The sequence below is a fragment of the Acinonyx jubatus genome, chromosome D4, assembly GCF_027475565.1.
Source record: "Acinonyx jubatus isolate Ajub_Pintada_27869175 chromosome D4, VMU_Ajub_asm_v1.0, whole genome shotgun sequence".
In the NCBI taxonomy this organism is placed as follows: Eukaryota; Metazoa; Chordata; class Mammalia; order Carnivora; family Felidae; genus Acinonyx; species Acinonyx jubatus.
In genome coordinates, this window is record NC_069391.1 from 81,767,683 (window position 1) to 81,789,769 (window position 22,087).

Here is a 22,087-nt window from a genome sequence, read left to right on the forward strand (position 1 = left end):
TCCCTGCTTATATTTCTAGGTTTGGCTGAGTAGGCAAGTCAGAAGATATACCAGGAAAAGGGGCATATTCTCCCACAAGACAATGGAACAGGAAATATATCCTGTTAATTCCATGACTCGAATATGCAGCTGGATCAGGTGGTTCCTGTACTTTATGGCAAAACTTCTTGCTAGCTATCCACGAAAGAGTAAAAAGCAAAAGGAAAAGTTAAGATATAATAGACCTTGCATATACAAACCTCCTACTTGCAAGACAGAAGGAGGGCAAGGACTTTTAAAAGTAAAATGTGTAGTCGATTTAAAATCAGGAGCAGTGGTGCCTGGGAACATATACTCCCCAGTAATATGTTTGAACATTAGCTTCCTCGCCAGGAGCCAAGAATTTATCAAAGTCAAAGAATGGCAAGGTAAGATACACTGGAACGTCTGGAAGGGGATTTTTGTGAAATGGGCTGAAGGCACAGAATCTGAGAGGCTTACAAAGGGATGGGACAAAAGTTCATACTACAATTTTTTTTTTTAAATACAAAGGTAGAAAGTGTGTAAAATTTTGGTGGGAAGTAGCAAGTCAATTAAAAGATGCATATACTGGGGGCACCTGGGTGGCTCAGTTGGTGAAGCTTGTGACTTCGGCTCAAGGTCATAATCTTGCAGTTTGTGAGTTTCAGCCCCGCATCGGGCTGTTGCTGTCAGCACAGAGCCTGCTTTAGATCCTCTGTCCCCTTCTCTGTGCCCCTCCCCCTGATCACCTTCTCTCTCTCTCTCTCTCAAAAATAAACAAACATCTAAAAAAATTATTTAAAAAAAGATTCACATACTGGACACAGAACACTGCACACACATAAGGGCCTTCTTCTTAAGAGTTACAAGAGTCTTCAAATAACCACCTTCTGTCAATGATCTATATAGCATAGTAACTGTCAATGATGTACAACATGGAAAAAACACCCCTCCCCAAAGACGTCCACGTCCCATGGCGATCTGTGAATACGGTATATGGCAAGGAGGTGTTAAGGTTGCAAAAGAAATTAAGGTTGCTGATCAGCTGACTTGAAAATAAAGGGATTAGGGGTGCCTGAGTGGCTCGGTCAGTTGAGCATTCAACTTTTGGTTTTAGCTCAGGTCATGTTCCCAGGGTCAGGGGATCGAGCCCTGCATTGGGTTCTGCACGGACTGTGGAACCTGCTTGGGATATTCTCTCTCTCTCAAATAAAAAACTAGTAATAATTAAAAAAGGGATTATGCTGAATTATCTACGAGGGCTCAGCGTAATCACAAGCGTTCTTTGAAGTGTCAGAGTGATACAGCCTGAGAGAGACTCAGCTGGTCTTTGCCATCTTTGAGGTTGGAAGGGAATCATGATAACGGGCAACACAGGCAACCTGGAAAAGCTGGAAAGACAAGGGAACAACAGACTGTCCCCTAGAAACTCCCGAAAGGAACGCAGCCTACAGCCACCTGGATCCTGGCCCAGGGAGACCCATGTTGGCCTTGTGACCTGTAGTCCTCCAAGACAATACCTCTGTGTCGTTTGAACCACTGAATCTGTGAGGGCAACAGGAAACTAAGGCTGTAATTTACACACAACTGCTTTAGAGGGAAACAAGGCCTCGGATATATGCAACTTTCCAGGCAACGACCGCGTTCCTCTTTCTGAACCGAAGAAAGAAAACAAAACAGTCACTCACCTTTTTGTAAGTTTTTTCTTCGTTCTGTTTTCCAGATGCTGCATCTCCATTTTCAGCAGCAGACGACATCTACAGGAGAAAAACGTACCCGGGTCAACTTACCACTCGGCTCTGAAACACCATATGCTAATAATACTGTTACCTGGAGAATCCGCTTCGGTTAATTACATCTGTGTTGTTATCACTCTGATCTCCAAGAAAGGAAGAGATTTCTCAGAATACTAACAAAAAAAAAAAAAAAAAAAAGGAAAAGAAAAAAGAAAAAAATCTGTGTTCCCCTATCTTTACAAAATAAATCTTTACCGCTAAACCATTTTGGTAGGATACTTGCTCCCATATGCTCTAAGAAAGATAGTATAGAAGTCCAAGCCCAAATCATACGCACAAGTTTCTTTCTATAAAGTCCTAAAAAAAAAAAAGCCTCCTCTGATTATAGACGCTTCCTCTAAAAGTATCTGGAAAGTACCAAAAAATATAAATCAGGACAAAAAAAGTACTCAATTCTACTGCCCTTGGGCAACTCCACTCTTCACATTTGGGCTTCTACGTTATCACCTTTGGTTCCCCGTAGTTTTATGCTAAGAATGTCAGGATACCACTTTCACCCAGCAGTTTTCAAAGACATTTAGGTAATATTTGTTTTCCCGTTTGATTATAAACATCTCATTGTAGGAATAATCATGGTCTCTGGCTGCAGGGCACGCCAGTGTGTGAACACAACTGCCTGTTAGTCCTTCACCTTCGACAACGCTAACGTTAAAGGACAGGTGAGGCGCTCCAAGGGTTTTACGCCTACAAAGAATACAACAAGAATTATTTTGTGCTTCTATTTTTGTCCAATTTCAGTGTTTTCTTAGATTCCTAGAATATCAAGGTCATTAGAAGAATAGTAACTTTCTTTCCCAGCATATGCCCATTCACACTATCTTCGGTGAGTGGGTGCTTGTTTCATTACATGCTTTCAGGGACTATTACCATTTTAATTATCTTTGCTAATTTCAGAGGTGAAAGAAAGCATCTCTTGATATTAATGTGCACGTCTGAAAATTATTAGTAAACGTTAAGATGGCTTGCATACCTTTTTTTTTTTTGCCTTTTTTTACCTCCCTGTATTTCTTTTGAGTTTTCTAAATTTTTAAAAATGTTTATCTTTGAGAGAGAGAGAGACAGAGAGAGACAGAGCACAAGCAGGGGAGGGGCAGAGAGAGAGAGAGACACAGAATCTAAAGCAGGCTCCAGGCTCTGAGCTGTCAGTTCGGAGCCTGATGAGGGGCTCGAACTCACGAACCACGAGATCATGACCTGAGCCAAAGTCAGATACTTAACCAACTGAGCCACCCAGGAGCCGCTCATCTTTTGAGTTTTCTATTACTGTGTTTGCTTATGTACTGGGTTCTTAGTGTTTTAGTTATTGATTTTTACCCATTATGGTTATTATTACTAGTGTTTTTCTTATTGATTTTTATGTATCAAGGTTATTCATCTGTATCCAAGCACGTTATTAATATTTTCCATGCTGCTGTCTTTCATATTATAATTATGACATAGAGTTTTCTATTTTTCATGCACAACACTATTGACTCCCTATGTGACTTCTTTCAATGCTTTTAGAGAAAATATTTTTGTCTCACTGGAATATGTAAGATGTTTAAACATGCGTCCTTTTCACTTTGTAAGGCTAAGATTTTTGTATCTTACCTTTTAATTCACCTGAATTTTTATAGCCACTTATCTGGCAAACGAGAAGAACTACTTAATCCAGAACCATGACATTTAAGGGTCTTTTCTTAGGATACACCAAGGAGGGGTAACACTTCTGACTTTCTTGTAACCCTTTAAAGCACATGTTATTTTATTTTTTTAAGAAGAAAAAGTTTTAATTAAAGTATAACGGACACAATGTTATATTAGGTTTGGGGGTACCACACAGTGATGTGACAAGTCTGGATGCTCTGCTCTGCTCACAAGGGCAGCTACCCTCAGTCTCCCTATAACACTATCAAAATTCCATTGACCAAATTCCTTATGCTGTATTTTTCATCCCTGTCACTTACTCATTCTGGAAGCCTGTATATCCCCCTCCCCGTCCCCATTTTTACCTGTCCCCCTCATCCCTTCCCGTCTGGCAACCATCAGTCTCTTCTCTAGATTCAAGGGTCTGCTTCTGCATTTGCTTGCTTATTCATCTGTTCTTTAGACTCCCCGTATTGGTGAAATCATTTGGTATTTGATTTTCTTTCTCTGACTTATTTCACTTAGCATTACACTCTCTGGGTCCATCCATATGGTCGCAAATGGCAAGATCTCATCCTGTGTTATGGCTGAGTAACAGTTCAGTGTGTGTGTGTGTGTGTGTGTGTGTGTGTGTGTACCACATCTACCTTACCCATTCATCTACTGATGGATAATTAGGTTGTTGAAGCAGATTTTAAATCTTGGGCTTTTAATTTTTTTTAATGTTTATTTTTGAGAGAGAGAGAGAGAGAGAGAGAGAGGGAGACACAGAATTGGAAGCAGGCTCCAGCACAGAGCCTGACGCAGGGCTCAAACTCACAAACCATGGGATCATGACCTGAGCTGAAGTCGGAGGCTTAACTAAGCCACCCAGGCACCCCTAAATCTTGGGCTTTTAATAAATATGGTGTGGATTAAACCTAAGAATTTGCTAGCCATTTCTCTGCATTGGGACTAAAAGACTCCTACATGCTTGAAAGGACTAAAAAAACATCCAAGGAAATTAAAGAATGGATCATGGCAAACTAACCTCACCAGACCTATGATTGCCCACCCATCAAAGCACTCTCTTAGACAAATTTGTATTTCCATTTGTGTCCATATAACTAACTGGATTATAACCCATCAACTATAATATGGACAGGTGTTTCACATGCTAGTGCTTCCCACACTATATCTGCTTAATACAATTAAAAAATAATTGATTTTCAATGCACCCAGGTGGCTCAGTCAATTAAGTGTTTGACTCTTGGTTTAGGCTCAGGTCATGATTTCACAGTTCATGAGATGGAGCCCCACAATGGGATTCTCTCTCTCTCCCTCTCTCTCTCTCACCCCCTCCCCTCCCCCAACTCAAAATAAACATTTTTGAAAAAATAATTGATTTTTTAGTCTCTTCGTAATATTTTGGTGAGGTTTGAATAATGTATAAGTGGAATTATAATACCTGAAAGGTCTCAGGCTCATTGAAACAAAAAGGCAAACCAAAGGCTAGGTCATGCCCCTGGAAAAGCTCAAATTACGCAATTACTTTATACGAATATATAGGTATTTAACTAATATTGGATCCTTGTGTAGGCAAACATTTTTATACACATAAAAGTTACACAATAAAAAAGTTTAGTTGATTTGACCGCTCAAATTTCTCGACTTAATATCAAAATAGATCATGAACGTATTAAAAGGCAAGCAAAAAGGCGGAAATGCTGGCAATGAATGTGACGACAGTTAGTAATTCTAAAACAAGAAAAGCTTATTTAAACTGAGCAGAGCCTGTCACCTATTCAAGGACTTCGTTCCTACGATTCTCCCCTTCCTCTTGGCAGCTTCAATTTTTCACTCTATTTCTACCCCATCAGCGCTCTGCCATTTCTTCCACCTTAACAAAATAAAAGCCTTTTCTGGATTCCACTTCCTCCTTGCGGCAAAACTCCTTGAAAAAGATGTTTCTACTCTCAACCCCCGATTCCTTTTCACATATTCTCTCTTTAATGCACCTCAATCAGGGGTTTGCTCTCCCCACTACACTGTGAACGTCTTCATCAAAATCACCAAGGACCTCCATGCTGCCAAATCCAAGGCTAACTCTAAGTCCCCATTCTGCCTGACCTATCAGTCTACTTAGACCGTTCTCCCTTTCTTTCTCTGTAACCTCTTAATATTGGAGCATCCAGGACTGACTCCTTTTTTAAAAATTTTTTAAAAATGTTTTTATTCATTTTTGAGATAGAGAGAGTGCAAGTGGAGGAAGGGCAGACGGAGAAGGAGACACAGAATATGAAACAGGCTCCAGGCTCCAAGCTGTCCGCACAGAGCCCGCTGTGGGACTTGAACTCACAAACCTGATCATGACCTGAGCCAAAGTCAGACGCTTAACCGACCGAGCCACCCAGGCACCCCCAGGACTGACTCCTTGGTTCTCTTCTCTATCCATACTTTCTTGAGAGTCTCCAAATACCATCTGGAGCTCTCTTCTGGGCTCCAGAGTTGCATATCCAATAGTCTTCTTGACGTCTCCATGTGGATATCTACCAGAAACCTCCAAATTTGCAAATCTAAAACCATAATCCTGATATTCCCTCCCTTCCTTCCCTTGGACCTTTGCCATCTCAGTTAATGGTATCTCCAACCTCTTGCTGTTCAGGCCCCAAATCTTAGAGTCCTCCTTCTCTTACACCATAGTCAACCTGCCGGCAAAGCCTCTGAAAGACATCCAGAATCCAGTCACCTGTCACCACTCCTGCTCTGTGTTCATGAGCAGAGCCACCATAGTCTGGAGCATGTGTTACCTCCTCTCGGTCTCCCAACAGGGCTTGCTAGGGCCATCCACACCCATCTGCAATCTACTCTCAGCCACAGTGATCTGTCTTTAAACCTAATCATACCAAGTCCCTTTTCTCTTAAGACCCTACAGTGGTTTCCCATTTCATCCAGGGTAAAAGCCAAAGTCCTTGCAATGGTGGATGTGGTCCTGTACGATCTACCCACCCTCTTCCCATTCCTCCTCTGACCTTAGCACCTCTGAACTCCCCCTCCATTCCCCTGCTTCACGTACTCTGCTTTTTTTCAAACACCAGAATGCTGCTACACTAAAGCTTTTTGCTTGAGTTATTCCCACTGCCTGAACAGTCTTCCACAGGTACCTGCTCATCTCCTTCAGGTCTTTGTTCAAATGTCAACTTCTATCTGATGCTTAGCTTGATGATCCTATTTTAAACTATATCCTATTTGGTACCTCCCTGCCCCAATACCCCATAGTCCTGATTCCCCTTAACTCTCCTTAATTTCTTTTTCTTTTCTTTCTCTTTCTTTCTTTCTCTTTCTTTCTTTCTTTCTCTCTCTCTCTCTCTCTCTCTTTCTTTCCTTCCTTCTCTTTCCTTCCTTTCCTTCTTTTGTTCTTTTATTTCCTTCCTTCCTTTCTTTCCTTCTTTTATTTCCTTCCTTTCTTCCTTCCTTTCTTTCTTCCTTCCTTCCCTTCTTTTATTTCCTTCCTTCCTTCCTTCCTTCCTTCCTTCCTTCCTTCCTTCCTTCCTTCCTTTCTCTCCCTTCCTCCCTCTCTCCCTACCTTTCTTTCTTTCTTTTTCGCCCATAGCACTCATCAGTATCCAACATACAATAGAGTTTCCTTATTTATTACAGTGGGTTTTTGTTTCAGTCTGTCTCCTCCTGAAGAATTTAAACTCCACAGAGGCAGAGACTTTAGTCTGTTTTGTTCAACGATGTACCTCTAACACTTAAACTGTACCTGGCATACAGTAAGTGCTTCGTAAATATTTATAGAATGAATGAATGAATAAATTGCTAAGAAAGATAAGAACACACCATCAGATCAATGCAGACAGCATCTGATTCCATCTCCTTGGGTGTTTTATGCATGGGAAGAGAGCTGATCCCCTGAAGGAAGGTGATCAAGACATAACTGAGGGGTCCAACACCAACAATCACCATGTACGCAGGATTCTTTGGAAGGTGCCAGCGGCGTGGTAACATTAGATATAGTTGGCATGGAATAAATAGCCATGTCATTAACTCAACACAACCTCCTTCATCAATGAAAAAGACTTTTAGACTGTACATACTTCAATAGACATAATCTCCACGTGCATTTTAAGCCCTTTTTAAGATGTAAAACACCTACTGAATATGCCACATTTTCATTTTCCTGACATAACCAGACTACTCTCAAAACTCAGCAAACTAACTTGGAGTTAAGTTTCATAATATATGGGGAAGGTTCCTTGATTTTTTTTAATCAAATGTATAAGTGTTCATGATCTTTCAGTCATTTTAAAAACTAAACATACTTTTTAAATTTAAAAATAATGTCTGGGGTTCAAATTTAAAAATAATGTCTGTGGGGCACCCGCATGGCTCAGTCGGCTACGTATCTGACTTCAGCTCAGGTCATGATCTCACACCTCATGAGCTCAAGCCCCACATCGGGCTCTGTGCCGATAGCTCGGAGCCTGGAGCCCATTTCGGGTTCTGTGTCTCCCTCTGCCTCTGTCCCTCCCCTGCTCCTTCTCTCTCTCTCTTTCTCTCTCTCTCAAAAAATAAATAAACATTAAAAGAAAATTTCACATAATGTTTTTTCCCTATGAAAAGTAAAACAAGTATTTTATTTGAATAAGAAAAAGAAAAGTAAAACTATCACCTTTAATCCTATGAACTGTGAATATTCACTTATTTTACCAGTGGATCTTTTTCAAATGTGCGTTTATTTTTTAACAAAACTGGGGTCATACATTACATACAACTTTGTACTTGGGCCCTTTTTGCTTTATATAAACATTGTCTGCATCACTAAATATTAATTGGAAAAAGGTCTAACATCTGAATAACTATCATAAAAATGTATCATAGCTCAATATTTATTAACGGACATTCAGGATGCTTTCTTTTTGTTGTGAGTAAAACTGCCTTCTGTGTTCTCAGAATTTCCAACAGCAAGTCCATCAGAGCCGCTAAAGATTCACAGAACGATGTTTACTGGGTAAAATATATCTAACTTTGTATCTCTCGCAGCAGCAAGGGTCATCATTTAAAATCAAATAAAACACTTGGCCAATTCTGGGCAAAAATATCATCTAATTTTGCCTGTGTATGTTTCAAAGCAAGACAGACAACTCTGTCATGTTTACTTGGTTGTTTGAACTCCTTTGGTGGATCATCTGTCTGAAGCTCTACCCCATTTCTCACTAGGGTATGTGCATGTCTCCCACTTATTACGCGCTAATGACAGTAAGGGCACAGTTTTCTTTACCCGTCAATGGTGTAACAGAAGCAACAGAATGAAGAGTTCCCTAAAGGATGCCATGGAGTCATTAAACCTCGAAGACTTGGCAGCTCTGAAAACTGAGAAACTTCCAAGAGCAACAATGAAGGGTCTTTGGAAAACCCATCATAGGGAGGGGTTGACTAACGGGCTTGAATGCAGGACAGATGATGAAATGATCCTTTGTATTATGTTGTAGGTCACCCCTGAATGGACAGCAGAAAAGAGGAGAAGAGAAATAGGTAAACTTCCAGTTTTAAAAAGCAATTTCTCTAAGGCAGTACAAAATAGGCAATAATGATAAAAGGATGCCATGAAACGTTGCCTGTACTCTACGACTTTTCTTAGGGCGATGTTGAACAAAGGTCACGCGGACCTCTTCACCGGGACATCTGTGCAGGGGAGGCAAATGAGACGCTGGGGAATGTTCTGGTAAACTGCAAATGGGCAATGAAATGGACAGAGTGGTAATTACCATTTGTTCCTAGACCTGCTATGCTCCTGAACCAGTTAAAGTGCATCATTCATAACTATGGGAGCCAAGATGAGTATGTTTTAGAGAGATTATGTACAATTCTATATATTTCTATATGTGCCTGGAAGAAGGAAGAAAGAAATTCACAGAAGCACTGGTGATTATCTGTGGACGATGGGATTATGAATGCTTTGGGTTTCCATTTTTATATTTTTTCTACATTCTCCAAGGATTATGCAATGAGCACTCCACACTTAACAGTAAGGAAAACATTAATGCTCTTCAAACCCTGAACCACAGGCAGCAATCAATAGCACGAACCATATATCCCAGGTTCTGTTCTGCCCCCCGAGGCATGCTGACATTCACCAAACTTCGTTTCTCTTTGCTTGTCATTTGTTTTAAATTTGATAATGTCAAAGTTAAAGGTCATGAACTAGGGTAGGATTTTGAATATTTGTAAATAAGTATAAAATAAAAGAGTAAGAGCTCCAGACTGAGTCCGTTGGAATTCATTAAAAATGCAGACGGTAGGGGCGCCTGGGTGGCTCAGTCGGTTAAGCATCCGACTTCGGCTCGGGTCATGATCTTGCAGTTTGTTGAGTTCGAGCCCCGCGTCGGGCTCTGTGCTGATGGCTCAGAGCCTGGAGCCTGCTTCGGATTCTGTGTCTCCCTCTGTCTCTGCCCCTCCCCTGCTTGTACTACATTGCAGCTCACATGACAGGGTTAGTGTCTAACGTACTAGGAAACTCTACAAATTGATTACGAAGGAAAAGACAAACCACACAGGATCAAAATAAGTGAAGGTTGTGAACTGAAAATCTAGATCACCGGTAAACCTGTGAAAGGGATAAGCCTGCTGAGTGGTAAGAGAACACAAATTATAATAACTGAGATGCTACTACCTGCCCACCAACTTCGAAAACATTTTAAAGATGGCGAACGTCCAATGTTGACAAGTATGTCAATAATCAAGGACTCTTCCTGCGCCATTCGACTGACAGCTTCAACCTTTTTATAGACAGGAATGTAGCAACGGCCCTTCAAAAAGAACCATTAATGCACTGACCAAGCTCGGCCCAACTTCTAAGATTCTTTCTCAGAGAAATGAAAGTTCTAGAACGTTAAAGATGTTTCAATAAGGGTGTTTATTCCTGGCTGGCTTATGATAATATAGTTATAGTTCTATCATATTCTCCTATAATTTTTTTTGTTTTATTTGTTTGCCTTAAATTTTCCACAACAATGCTGACTAGTGTATAATCTATGGGTAATAGTGTCCTGGTGAAATATCCTCTTTACTTTGAAAAGGATCCTTTCTTACTTAATAATTTTAGTTTTGAGTTCCATTGTGGTTCATGTACACCTCTGTTTTCCTTTTACTTGCATACACTTGGCGTATCTTTGTCCATTGAACTTTTTTAGCTGTCATTTGTTTTATCTGTGTTCCTTAAAACTAGCCTAAAACTGGAGTTTTGTTTTGTTTTTGCTAATTTAAGAGTCTGCCATTTCAAAGGGGATTTTAACAAATTCACATCTATTGCGATAGGATTGTATCTGGCTTGCTTCCAATATATTTATTTACTATTAACTACATTTATTGCTGCCACATTTATTTTTATTCATTTCCTCTTTGCTGGATTAATCCAACTTGCAATTCCACTTTCTTCTTCCTAGTAATGACAACAGTTCATGCCATGTATATTTGGTTAGTTATTCTATTTTTAAGTCATCAAGAAAATCTACGTTTTCCTATCTGCTCCGTCAGGGTCTGCCCCTGTCAAGAGCCACCTCAGCGAGGCGATGGCCTCCCCGGGGCTGCCCACATCCTGTGACCGAATGGTGGGGCAGCTCCTGGCCAAGTCGGGCCCGCTTCGTGGGTCCTGCAGGGGAGCCGGGCTTCTGCCTCTGCTCACCCCACCTCTTCCTTTCACAGGCTGTATTAGTCTCCACGTGTGTGCCTTCACATGGTAGGAATTTCTTCTCTCGTGGTTCTGGAAGCTGCAAGTCCCAAATCATGGCGTCAGGTGGGCCATGCTTCCCCTGAGGCTCTGGGTAAAATCCTTCCCTTCCTCTTCCTGCTTCTGCTGGTGGCCACTGACCCTTGGTGTTCCCTGGCTTGTGGCTGCATCGATCCTGTCATACAGCATTCTCCCCACGTGTCTGTCTTCACGTGGCATCTTCCTCTTCTGGAAAGGACATCAGCCATATTGGATTAGGGCTCACCCTCCTGACCTCATTTTCCTTGATGACATGAGTAAAGGCTCTATTTCCAAATAAGGTCAGGTTCACAGGTACCAGGGTTTAGAACTTGTGTGTGTGTGTGTGTGTATATATATGTATACATTATATATATATATATATATATATATATATATATTTTTTTTTTTTTGCAGGATACAGTTCAACTCCTAACACAGGTGTGGACCTCTAATAAATATCTTGCATGCAAAAACTCTGTTTCCTTGCCTGCTTTCAGAGAATCCAACCCATGACATCTCTTCTCTCTTCCTCGTCCACAGGAGGTATTAAGACATTTTTTTAAAAACTTCATTTTTGAGAGATATCAAGTGTGAACAGGGGTGGGGGGCAGAGAGAGAGCGAGACCCAGAATCCGAAGCAGGCTCCAGGCTCTGAGCTGTCAGCACAGAGCCTGACGAGGGGCTCGAACTCACAAACTGTGAGATCATGACCTGGGCCGAAGTCGGACGCTTAATAGACTGAACCACCCAGGTGCCCCTGGAACATTTCTTAAGTAATTTCCTCACAAGTGGCACATGGATGGCCCGCTTTGAGTCACTCCATATCTAAACATGTCTTTCTTTTGGCCTCATATATGACTAGATCTCCTGGCTGGTGACGGGATTCTGAGCTCAGTCCTTTGTTCCTTCAACTCTCTATAAAGATGGTATTGCTGTGTTCTTGCTTTCTGAATTATAAGTAAGGAGTTTCATGCTAGACTGATGCCCCTGTCATGGTAACTGACTGGTTTTCTCTGTCTAGAAACCTATGAGAGTTTTTTCCTCTCTTTTTAATTGAAGTATAATTATACATACAGTGTTTGTTATATGAGTTTTGGTGTTCAATATAATGAGTCAATGACTTATCTATTTCATGGATCCCCCTACCCACATTCCCTCTGGCAACCATCAGTTTGTTTTCTTTGTAAGTCTTTTTTTTCTTTTTTTGTCTATCTTTTTTCTTTGTTCATTTGTTTTGCCACTTAAATTCCACATACAATGGAACCATATGGCATTTATCTTTCTCTGATGGATTTTACTTAGTATTATACCTTCTAGGTCCATCCATGTTATTGCAGATGGCAAGATCTCGTTCTTTTTTATAGCTGATATAGCCAATACTCCATGGTCTACATATATCACTTTTTTATCCACTCATCTATTGACGAACATGTGTTGATTTCGTATCTTGCCTATTGTAAATAATGCTGCAGTAAGCATGGTGTGGCGTCTATTTTTTCAAAGTGCTTTTGTTTTCTTTGGATAAATAGCTGGTAGTGGGATTACTCAACCACACAGTAGTTCTACTTTTAATTTTTTGAAGAACCTCCGTATTGTTTTCCACAGTGGCTGCACCAGGTTGCATTCCTATCAACAATGCATGAGGGTTCCTTTTTCTCCACATCCTCACTGACACTTGTTATTTCTTGTCTTTTTGGTGTTCACCATCCTGACAGGTGTGAGGTGATACCTCATTGACGTCTTGATTTGCATTTCCCTGATTATGAGTGATGCTGAGCATCTTTTCATGTGTCTGTTGGCCATCTGGATGTCTTCTTTGGAGAAATGTCTATTCAAGTGCTCTGCTCCTTTTTAAATTGGATTATTTGGGTCTTTGCGTTGTTGAGTTGTATCAGTTCTTTATATATTTGGATATTAACCCTTCACAGGACCCACCATCTGCAAGTATCTTCTCCTACACGTAGGTTACTCTTTTGTTTCGCTAACAGTTTCCTTTGCTCTGCAAAAGTTTTTTAATTTGGTGTAGTCCCAATCGTTTGATTTCCCTTCTGTTTCCCTTGCCTCAGGAAACATATCTAGAAAAACGTTTCTATGGCTGACATCCAAGAAACTACTGCTTGTATTTTCTTCTAGGCGTTTGATGGTTTTAGGTCTCACATTTAGGTCTTTAATTCATTTTGAGTTTATTTTTGTATAGGGTGTAATAAAGTGGTCGAGTTCCTTCCTTCCTCTTTTTCCTCTTCCTTTTTTTTTTTTTGCACGTAGCTGTCCAGTTCCCCCAGCACCATTTGTTGAAGAGACTGTCTTTGCCCCATTGTATAGTCTAGCCTCTTTTGTTGTAGATTAATTCATAGTTTAAGTGAAGGTTTATTTGTGGATTCTCTATTCCATTGATCTGTATGTCTACTTTTGTGCCAGTACCATATTATTTTGATTATTACAGCTTGGTAGTGTATCTCGAAATCTGGGAGTATAACACCTCCAGGTTTGTTCTCCTTTCTGAAGACCACTTTGGCTATTCGGGGGTCTTGTGTGGTTCCACACAAATTTTAGGATTTGTTCTGGTTCTGTGAAAAAGTTGCTGGTATTTGATGGGGACTGCATTAAATGTATAGATCGCTTGGGTAGCATGGACATTTTGACAATATTGATTCTCCAAGCCATGAGCATGGAACAGGTTTCCATCTCTTTGTGTCATTTTCAATTTCTTTCATCAATGTTTCACAGTTTTCGAAACATAGGTCTTTCACGTCTGTGGTTAAGTTTATGCCTAGGTAACTATTTTATTATTTTTGGTGCAATGGTAAATGGGATTGTATTCTTAATCTGAGAGTCTCTGCATTTCACGCAGAGTTAAAAAAACTCCATAAGGATAGATGTGTCTTTTTTCACTAATCCTGCCAAGCAAAGGGAAACTGACAAGAAGCTATTACGTTGAGATCCCATGACTTGACTTACACCATGAATAATATTTAGGCTATCTCAATGAGGAATGAATGGACTGCATATGCTTCAGGCAATCCTCCCTGGAAAGTATTACTCATAACCAACCTTTTGATAAGAATTGGACAGTAGAGCCCTCAAAGTTATAGTCTCTGGCAAGAGCCTGGAATGCAGAATTCTTAGTGGCCAAGTAAGGGCATAATCGTAAGAGTCAGGTCTCCTTACGAAATGTGTTAACATGTGATCTGATACAGACTCCCAGTTAGGACTTATTTTCTTAAATGATTTCTGACATTGAACACAGCCAACTTACAGTGTCATATGGTTAGACTGTTGAGCACCAGTTCAGATAACAGAAATATATACCAAGCAATGAATTTTGACTATTTAATTGCTTATCTGTCCTTTCTGATACTTAGTATCTGGATTCTGTTAGCTTCAGGAGTAAATAATTTAGATGATCTCATAGCTTTCTACATTTTTTTTTTAATTTAAAAAATTTTTTTAGAGACAGCGAGCAAGGGTGCGCGTCGGGGAGAGGGGCAGAGGGAGACAGAGGGAGAATCTTAAACAGGCTCTACACTCAGCATGGAGCCCGATGTAGGGCTCCGTCCCACAACCCTGGAATCATGATCTGAGCTGAAATCAAGAGTCAGACACTCAACTGACTGAGCCACCCAGGCACCCCTTTAGCTTTCTCCATTTCTGAGCTTTCATTTAATTGGAGGGAAGAAGACACACGGTCATTTGTTGAGCAACAACCATGTGTGACAAGCCGTCCCATCCATGAGCTCATTTACCACCGTAAACAATCCCTTAGCATCCCACTTTAGCCAGTGCTATCGACACTCGTGACGGACTGTCCTACAACATCCATGGGAGGTAGTCATTTTTCATTTTCCCAAGGCAGGCTCTCTTGCTGTAAGGCTGGTCTGTAGAAGTGAAGCCCTTAGTGGGTGTAGGCAACACAGGGACCATCTCCCCAAGCACCTCCATCTCTGCCTGGCTCTACGGTTCTCTATACCAGTGCTGGCCCTCACAAGCACCCAGGGAGCTTTGTGAAAATGCAGATTCTTGGTCCACCCAGCAAAACAACGAAACCGCCACCTTTGGGTGGTGGGTCTGTGGAATCCGTATTCTCAGCACAGGCGTGGGGTCATCTAAGACATTCTGACTAGTAAAGGCAATCAACACGCTTTATTACTTCAAGCGAGTTGTCAGGGTCCAGTAGGGAAAACAGAAACCATTCTGGGTGCGTTAAAGAGAGGGAAGTTAATACACGGAATTGATTATAAATGTGATAGGTGAGCTGGAAAGTGAAGCAAAAATGGTGAAGCAATGCAGACATTCGCATCAGCAGGAAGCCACCACCACTTTCAAGGCCAGAGGCACACCAACAGAAAGGGGTGTTAAGGAACCACAAAAGGTGGAGCTTATCTGCTGGGGCCAGAACACTGTGGTGAAGGTTGATTGGCAGAAGCTGGAACCACAGACGGAGAGGTAGGTTTACAGGCATGGGGAAGACAGAGTCACTGATGGAGACGCTCCCTGAAGCAGAGAGAGGGGGAAAATTCCTTGGATTCTCTCTTATTCCCTGTAACTGCTAACCCCTGTGTATGGCTCCCAGGGGCCAGCCCGCTGAAAACCATCGAACATGAGGATCCCGAGACGTGCATCCTATAGGGGATGACTGGCCTGTGGTCCAAAAAAGAACAAGAGTGACCTCGGGCTCTGAGAACAAACAGGCCCATGACAGACCACAGAATGACACAGAAAGCAGTAATGGACGTGGGAAAGCAGGTATGTGCTAATGATCTGCCTAAGAAACACGATCTCAAAGGAAATGTGGATTAGGAGGTAGGCCAGGAGCTGGGACACTTCTATTTTTATGACTCTGGGGATCCGCAAAGAGCTTCAAGTAGATGGCTACCTTCTGCGGCCTCTACATTAAGTCTAAGAGTGAGGCTATGACTTGGGACAACGTGCCCGGGGTCACGTGGGGGCAGGAATGAGACCTGATCCGGAGTTTTGTGGGCCTGCAAGTCCGTTCTCTCCACAAAGCCACACTCTCCCCACAAGCTGTCTTACAAAAACAATCGGAAGTCCGTTTAATCAACAGTGCACTTCCTCTTTCAATTTGTAAACACAGCCCAAAGGTTAGGCCACAATATCTATTTACACGATGATTTTCTGTAAAACGCGTTCTACATCAGGGAGTCTCAACCTAGAGGGCGTTTCAGAATTTACCGGGTGGCAGGGGAGCTTTTGAAAGCTCCACGGCTACTCCAAGTTGCAGAGTTGTGACACCTGGGGACCATAGGTGAGTTAGCGGTGACCCTTTGCACCTCCGAGTCTCCAGCTAGGGCCACAGATGTATTTTTCATTTGCCGCTGATTGAGTCTGCTCCTCGTGCAAGACCAAATTGGGGGGGGGAGGGGGTGCAAACGGCTCATTACCTAATTACCCAACTAAATAGGCCAACCTGTAGATTCAAGACGTGAGGGCACTGCCCCCAAGTCCTTCCTGGTCTGCTCATAACAACAGGCACTCCATTAAACACCGATGAAGCCAGGCAACAGGGACAGATGGGAAAAACACCAGAATAGGCCTCTGCAGGTTTGGTGTCGATGCCCATGTCCGCCACGAACTCTGTGTGACCGTGGGTCCCACCCACTTCTCTTCTGCCCTGAATTCTGCGGACTCCCTTCGCCAGTGCCTGCGATTTGGAGCCACTGCCACTTCTTGGGTGAGGCCTCCTCTCAGATCCTCCTTGGAACCAGGAGGAGGCTCATTAATTCTTTGCTCGTTACAAGGGCAACTCGCCCTATGGGATCTGATCTGCCATCAGATAGCCACAGTCAAACGCGTTCATGCCATTCAGGCTACATATGGTAACACTGCCTAGAACATTTCCCTATAGGGAAAGCAATTAAAAAATATTTGGGGCCTTGGTCATGCCCGCATGCTAATGTTAATCACTTCTGTGTAAACTGTGCTCTTCTGAGTTCATTTTCGTTATCTGCCAGCAAATTAATTCACACGTTCTTTTTTTTTTTTTTCCTCTTTCATCCAATTAATTCAGTCATTTATTGAGCATTACATGTCAGGCACTGAACTTGGCCCTGGAGCCATCAAGACAAAGATCTTTCACAGAAGTCACATTAGTAGGAGAGACAGACATGGGGACAGCTACACTACAACCCGGCATGTGTTTTACTCTGGGGTTCTTGGAAGAGGAACAGCCTGAGTCCGCCCAGAGAGACCCCGGAAAGCTTCATTTCTGAAGAAAACTGAAAATGGACTTAGAGCAGCTTTTGGGGGACACGAGGTTCAGAGGCAGAGTGAGGAAGATGCCAGGCTTCAGGGCAGCTTGCTCAGAGCAAGACCCAGCAGCATGAAAGAGATACTTAACATATTTTCGTGGGTGTGCGTGAGATGTCCAACTTGCGTTTAAGGAATTTACCCAAAAGCAGCCCAAAGGTTAGGATGTTACTTAAAAGGGTTACAAAGAGATTTCCATATGCTCATTCTACTGGTGATCCCAAGTCCATGTTCAATCCTTTGAGGAAAAACACACTTGTGAAAATGTATATATATTCAGGAAAACCTCAAAAGCCATTCTTAGGAAAATGTCAGCCTTGTAAATAGCTCTGTTGGGGAGGTTAAGAATATTACCGGTCCTTCTTCAGTGCCTTGAAGAGGTCTGATGCTTTTCTAATGCGGCTTAGGCAATAAACAACAATAACAAGCAAGCAGGAAAAATCAAGGATTAAGACTGTGATGGATTATTTCCCAAGGCTTCAAAATAAGCAACCAACATGCACCAAATGGAAAACGATCCTTGACGTAGTTTCCCAAGTAGAAATGCCTAGATTTTTCAGACTGGAAAAATTCTGCTATATTAAGAAAGCACAGGGTCGGATTTCTTTCTTTAGACTATGCGCAGAAACTGTCAAAGAAAGGGCTGCACAATGGAGGGAGGCCACCTATACACATGTATGTGCAGACATATGGTCGGCTGCGCAAGTTTATGTTCCAAAGTTGTAGAAACAGACCCACGGTGCTCTTGGATTCGACATAAAGTTCCCCCTATTCTTCCTGATGAAAATAATTTAAACGGGGTTTCATTTCACGTATCTAATGTTTATGTAACCAAGCCACTGCCAAAACCAATTCCAAACGATGGCACCTGCTCGCTATGAATCAACATGGAGACCAATCAAAACAAATTGCAGGGCTCTTATAATTCTCTCATGAAACACATTCATCGACTCTCAGAATGGAGCTCACCAAGTGAATCAACAGAATAGCTATAAATGGCAATGACAAAAGGCTCAGCATAAAGACGAACCACTCGTAATTTGTGTTTCCAACAAAGGTTGTGCTAAAAGTATTCATGAGCCTTGTCAAACCAAGCCTTCACTATCAACATTAGACAGAAAAAAGTAGCTGTCTCAAATTTGGGGCACCTGGGTGGCTCAGGCTGTTAAGCGTCCAACTTCGGCTCAGGTCATGATCTCACGGTTCGTGAGTTCAAGCCCCACGTCTGTGCTCACAGCTCAGAGCCTGGAGCCTGCTTCGGATTCTGTGTTTCCCTGTCTCTCTCTACCCCCCTCCACCCGCCCCCCCCCCCCGGATCTCAAAAATAAACATTAAAAAAAGTTAAAAAAATAAATTGTCTCATTAATTTACCAGGTTATGCTTTCTGTCCGTGTTTTATTTCTAAACTATTAACATCTTTTCCCCCTAAGACCACACGCCAGGAACTATTAAATTACTACATTAATAGTAACTGCAAGCCATATGCAAATTTAAAGCCAGTTATGACTGGTAGAAAACGTTTGGATTCAGGGGCACCTGAGTGGCTCAGTTGGTTAAGCATCCTGATTTGGTCTCGGGCCATGATCTCAGGGCTATGAGATCAAGCCCCATATTGGGCTCTGCCCTGTGCATGGAGCCTGCTTGCTCTCTCTCTCTCTCTCTGCCCCTCTCACACTTTTGCTCTCTCTTGGAAAAAGAAAAAAGAAAGAAAGAAAGAAAATATTTGGATTTAGAAGCTTGCAGCAATTTCTCAAGCATTTCTGGGTCTATTTCGTCTTCTGTTGAAAAGCCCAAGTAACAGATCTTCCGTGCACTCCCATGAAAGACAGCTGACCTTACCCCACAGAAGCTGGGGGTGGGGGGCCCTGTGTGTCTGGGGGGGGGGTCTGAGAGAACACAGAAGGGTGTAGAGGGGCTGTGGCTACAGCCCGTAGGAAAAGCTGCTAAGGGCAGAAAGCCACCGAGGGAGCAACATTCTGCCCCCAAACTGTCTGCGGTTCTGGGCTTAATGGATTTAACTGCAAGACGTAGGAAGAGCAGTTTCCAAGGAGGCAAAGACACAAATGTTTAGAGACAGGGAAAGCCCGAGTCATGAGATGGCCATGTGTGATCTACTCCTCACCCAGGAGGGTATGCACCGCCTCAGACGTGTATTCGGGCAATCCTGTACGTAAGGCACTTTGGGGGACACATAATGAGTTACGTGGTCCCTGTTGTCACAGCGCTTCAAAGAGAAGCCAAAACACAAGCACACGGAATAATGAGAAAGTCTTTAACAGGATTAGGAGTTAATTCCTTTTACTTGGATTTGCTTCTAACAAATATTCCATTATCACAGTCAGAGGGCTCATATGGAATGTTCTAAAAAATGCAATAAAGAATTAAAAAGGAAAAAAACAACAACCAAGGCCAAGAGATTATAAATCAGCTATTAATCGCTAAAGTTCCCAAGTGTTTTTCAGACACACTGGGCAGAAAGCTGTTTTCAATGGACCCGCAACTTAACTGGAGAGTCAAGGGTAAAAGGCATTGCCCAGAGGACAGGGAGGTGACAGGTAAGAGGGCAGGGCAGGGGTGTAGAAAGGGGACATCTGGTGACAGGGGAAGATCAGGGTGACCAAATGGAGGGGAATCAAGGTGGAGATGGTGATCAGCTCCAGGCTGCATGGCCTTGGGAGCCGATGACGGGTCAGACAAATCACAGAGCATCTGAAGGCTTTAATATTAAGAGGAGACAAGACGAAAAGGCAAGGGAGCGTCAGATTGAAGGCCCGCATCTGGCAGGTGTTCTGGTGATGGGGATCTAGAAGGTTAGTGTGGAGCTGGAGGCTGAGAAGAAGGAGCCCTGCATGGCGTTGACAATGAAAACATCACCAGAACCTGGATACCAACTGGGCCTGGGGGAATACGGGGTGAGGTTGAACATGACTGAGATTTCAAGCTTCTCTGCCCACGAAGATCACGGCACTTCTGAACAGCGGCCCCTCTGTGCTGACGGTCCCCTCGCCACCTCCACCCCAGCTGCACCACGAGCTCAGGAGGGAACCTGACTCAGGCTAAACCGCAGATTAGCCACACGGGGAACATTCTACAACGTGGGAACTGAGGCAGTCAAGCGGTAGTGGCCTTGGCCTCGTCAGGTCCGGTCGAGCCAGCCAAAGTCACAGGTGAGTGAGACCGCGAACAGGCAGTTCGGCGAGACTGTGGACAGACACACGGATAAGACCCTGTGTTTCCAGAAGACAGGCAGAGACAGCACTACTGCCGGCTGGCCGTCCAGCCCTGTGAACCCTGCCAGGTTCCCCAGCCAGCAGCTGGGTTCTGGAAGGGCCCCGGTGTCCACAGCATCCACAGGACGCGTCCGCTGCGCCCTTGAACTCTGTGCGGGGGTACTGATCCTCAGAGCCAGACTTCCGGTGAAAAAGACAAAAGATCTGCTCTCAGGAGGCTGCCGCAGGCTTCGCTGAGGTCATCGGCCCATCCCTCCACCTGTCGCCCTCCCCGCCGGTGGGACAGATGGTGGCAACGTGGTGGTCACAGGAACAGGCTCTGCGTCACACTGTCCAGCTTCAACAGCTGCTCGGCCTGCTCGAGTCACTTCATCTGTGGGCCTTCGTGCTCACGTTGGAGCAGTGGGGAAAAACAACAGGGGCCTTTTTCCCGGGCCGGGTGTGAGGAGGGACCAAGTGGCACAGAGTACACGCTCCAAAACTTTAGTGTCGTCATCGGCACCACCAGCTGCCCGCATCCGCCTGTCACTGCTCTGCTTCCAAAATCTCCGTGGCCACAGAGGTGACCCAGAGCGCTCGGGGCCCTGCGGTCTGGGCTCCCCCTATGCTCAGGTGGCTCCCCGGCCCCTCTCCCTCCCTCGGGGCAGAAAGGGCCTCAACACACACACACACACACACACACACACACACACACGTCTCCAGACCACGCACCCCTGCCTCTGCCCCCAGTGTCTGTTCTCCCTGAAAGGGCCTCTCTGTGACCCTGAGTATGAGTCAAGTACTCCCATTTCTGACGACTTCCTGATGCCTTCCACTCTAGAAGAATACGGCGCCTCCTTTGCTGGGTCCTCCTAACGTGGCGCCCAACACTTACATTCTGGTGTTTTCACGGCCCCAGGCTGCATCCGCCCTCGGTCCTATTAATAATTCCCATTATAGATAATCCACGTGGAGCGCGTCTTGTATCAGGCACAGCTGTAAGTAATGCACGAACCAACTCATTCGATTCCCCGCTACGGGTTTCTGTTATCATGCTCATTTTACAGATCAGAAAACTGAGGCACGGAGAGGTTCAGTAACTTGCCCACGCTGACACAGCTAGTGAGTGGCGGAACCAGGAGGGGAGCACAGGGTCTGCTCCGTTCCAAAGCGGGGCTCTTCACCACTCTGAATGCGCCTATATTCGGACATCATTTGCTTCCTTCCATCCCCTCCCCACCATCTCTGCATCTTGCCTCCTGCTTCCCAGAGGAGTGGACGGTCCCTTCACCAGCCGCCCTTCGCACCTGCGAACTCAGAAGCACCGATTCCCAGCCCTCTGTGTGGTGCATCGCCAAGATGTGTCCTATGCGCCTTCCAACACACCCCTGCCCGGAGCCCTCTCTCCGTCATCCCCAGTGATCCCTTCACCTGGATCTTCCCCCTTTTATCTCATCTGG

General features: G+C 43.6%; 1 protein-coding gene across 3 annotated transcripts in view; it reads right to left on the bottom strand.

Annotated features, from left to right (window-relative positions):
• The window catches only part of PIP5K1B (phosphatidylinositol-4-phosphate 5-kinase type 1 beta), a 311,282-nt gene that overhangs the window by 185,534 nt on the left and 103,661 nt on the right, over positions 1-22,087 (bottom strand). For 2 of the 3 annotated variants that reach the window (XM_027041084.2, XM_053205298.1), the window contains exon 2: positions 1,689-1,757. The exons of the other annotated variant lie outside the window; for it this stretch is intronic. In XM_027041084.2, the coding sequence (XP_026896885.1) occupies positions 1,689-1,757 (69 nt within the window). The remainder of the gene's footprint in view (positions 1-1,688; positions 1,758-22,087) is intronic. 3 annotated transcript variants of the gene reach the window in all.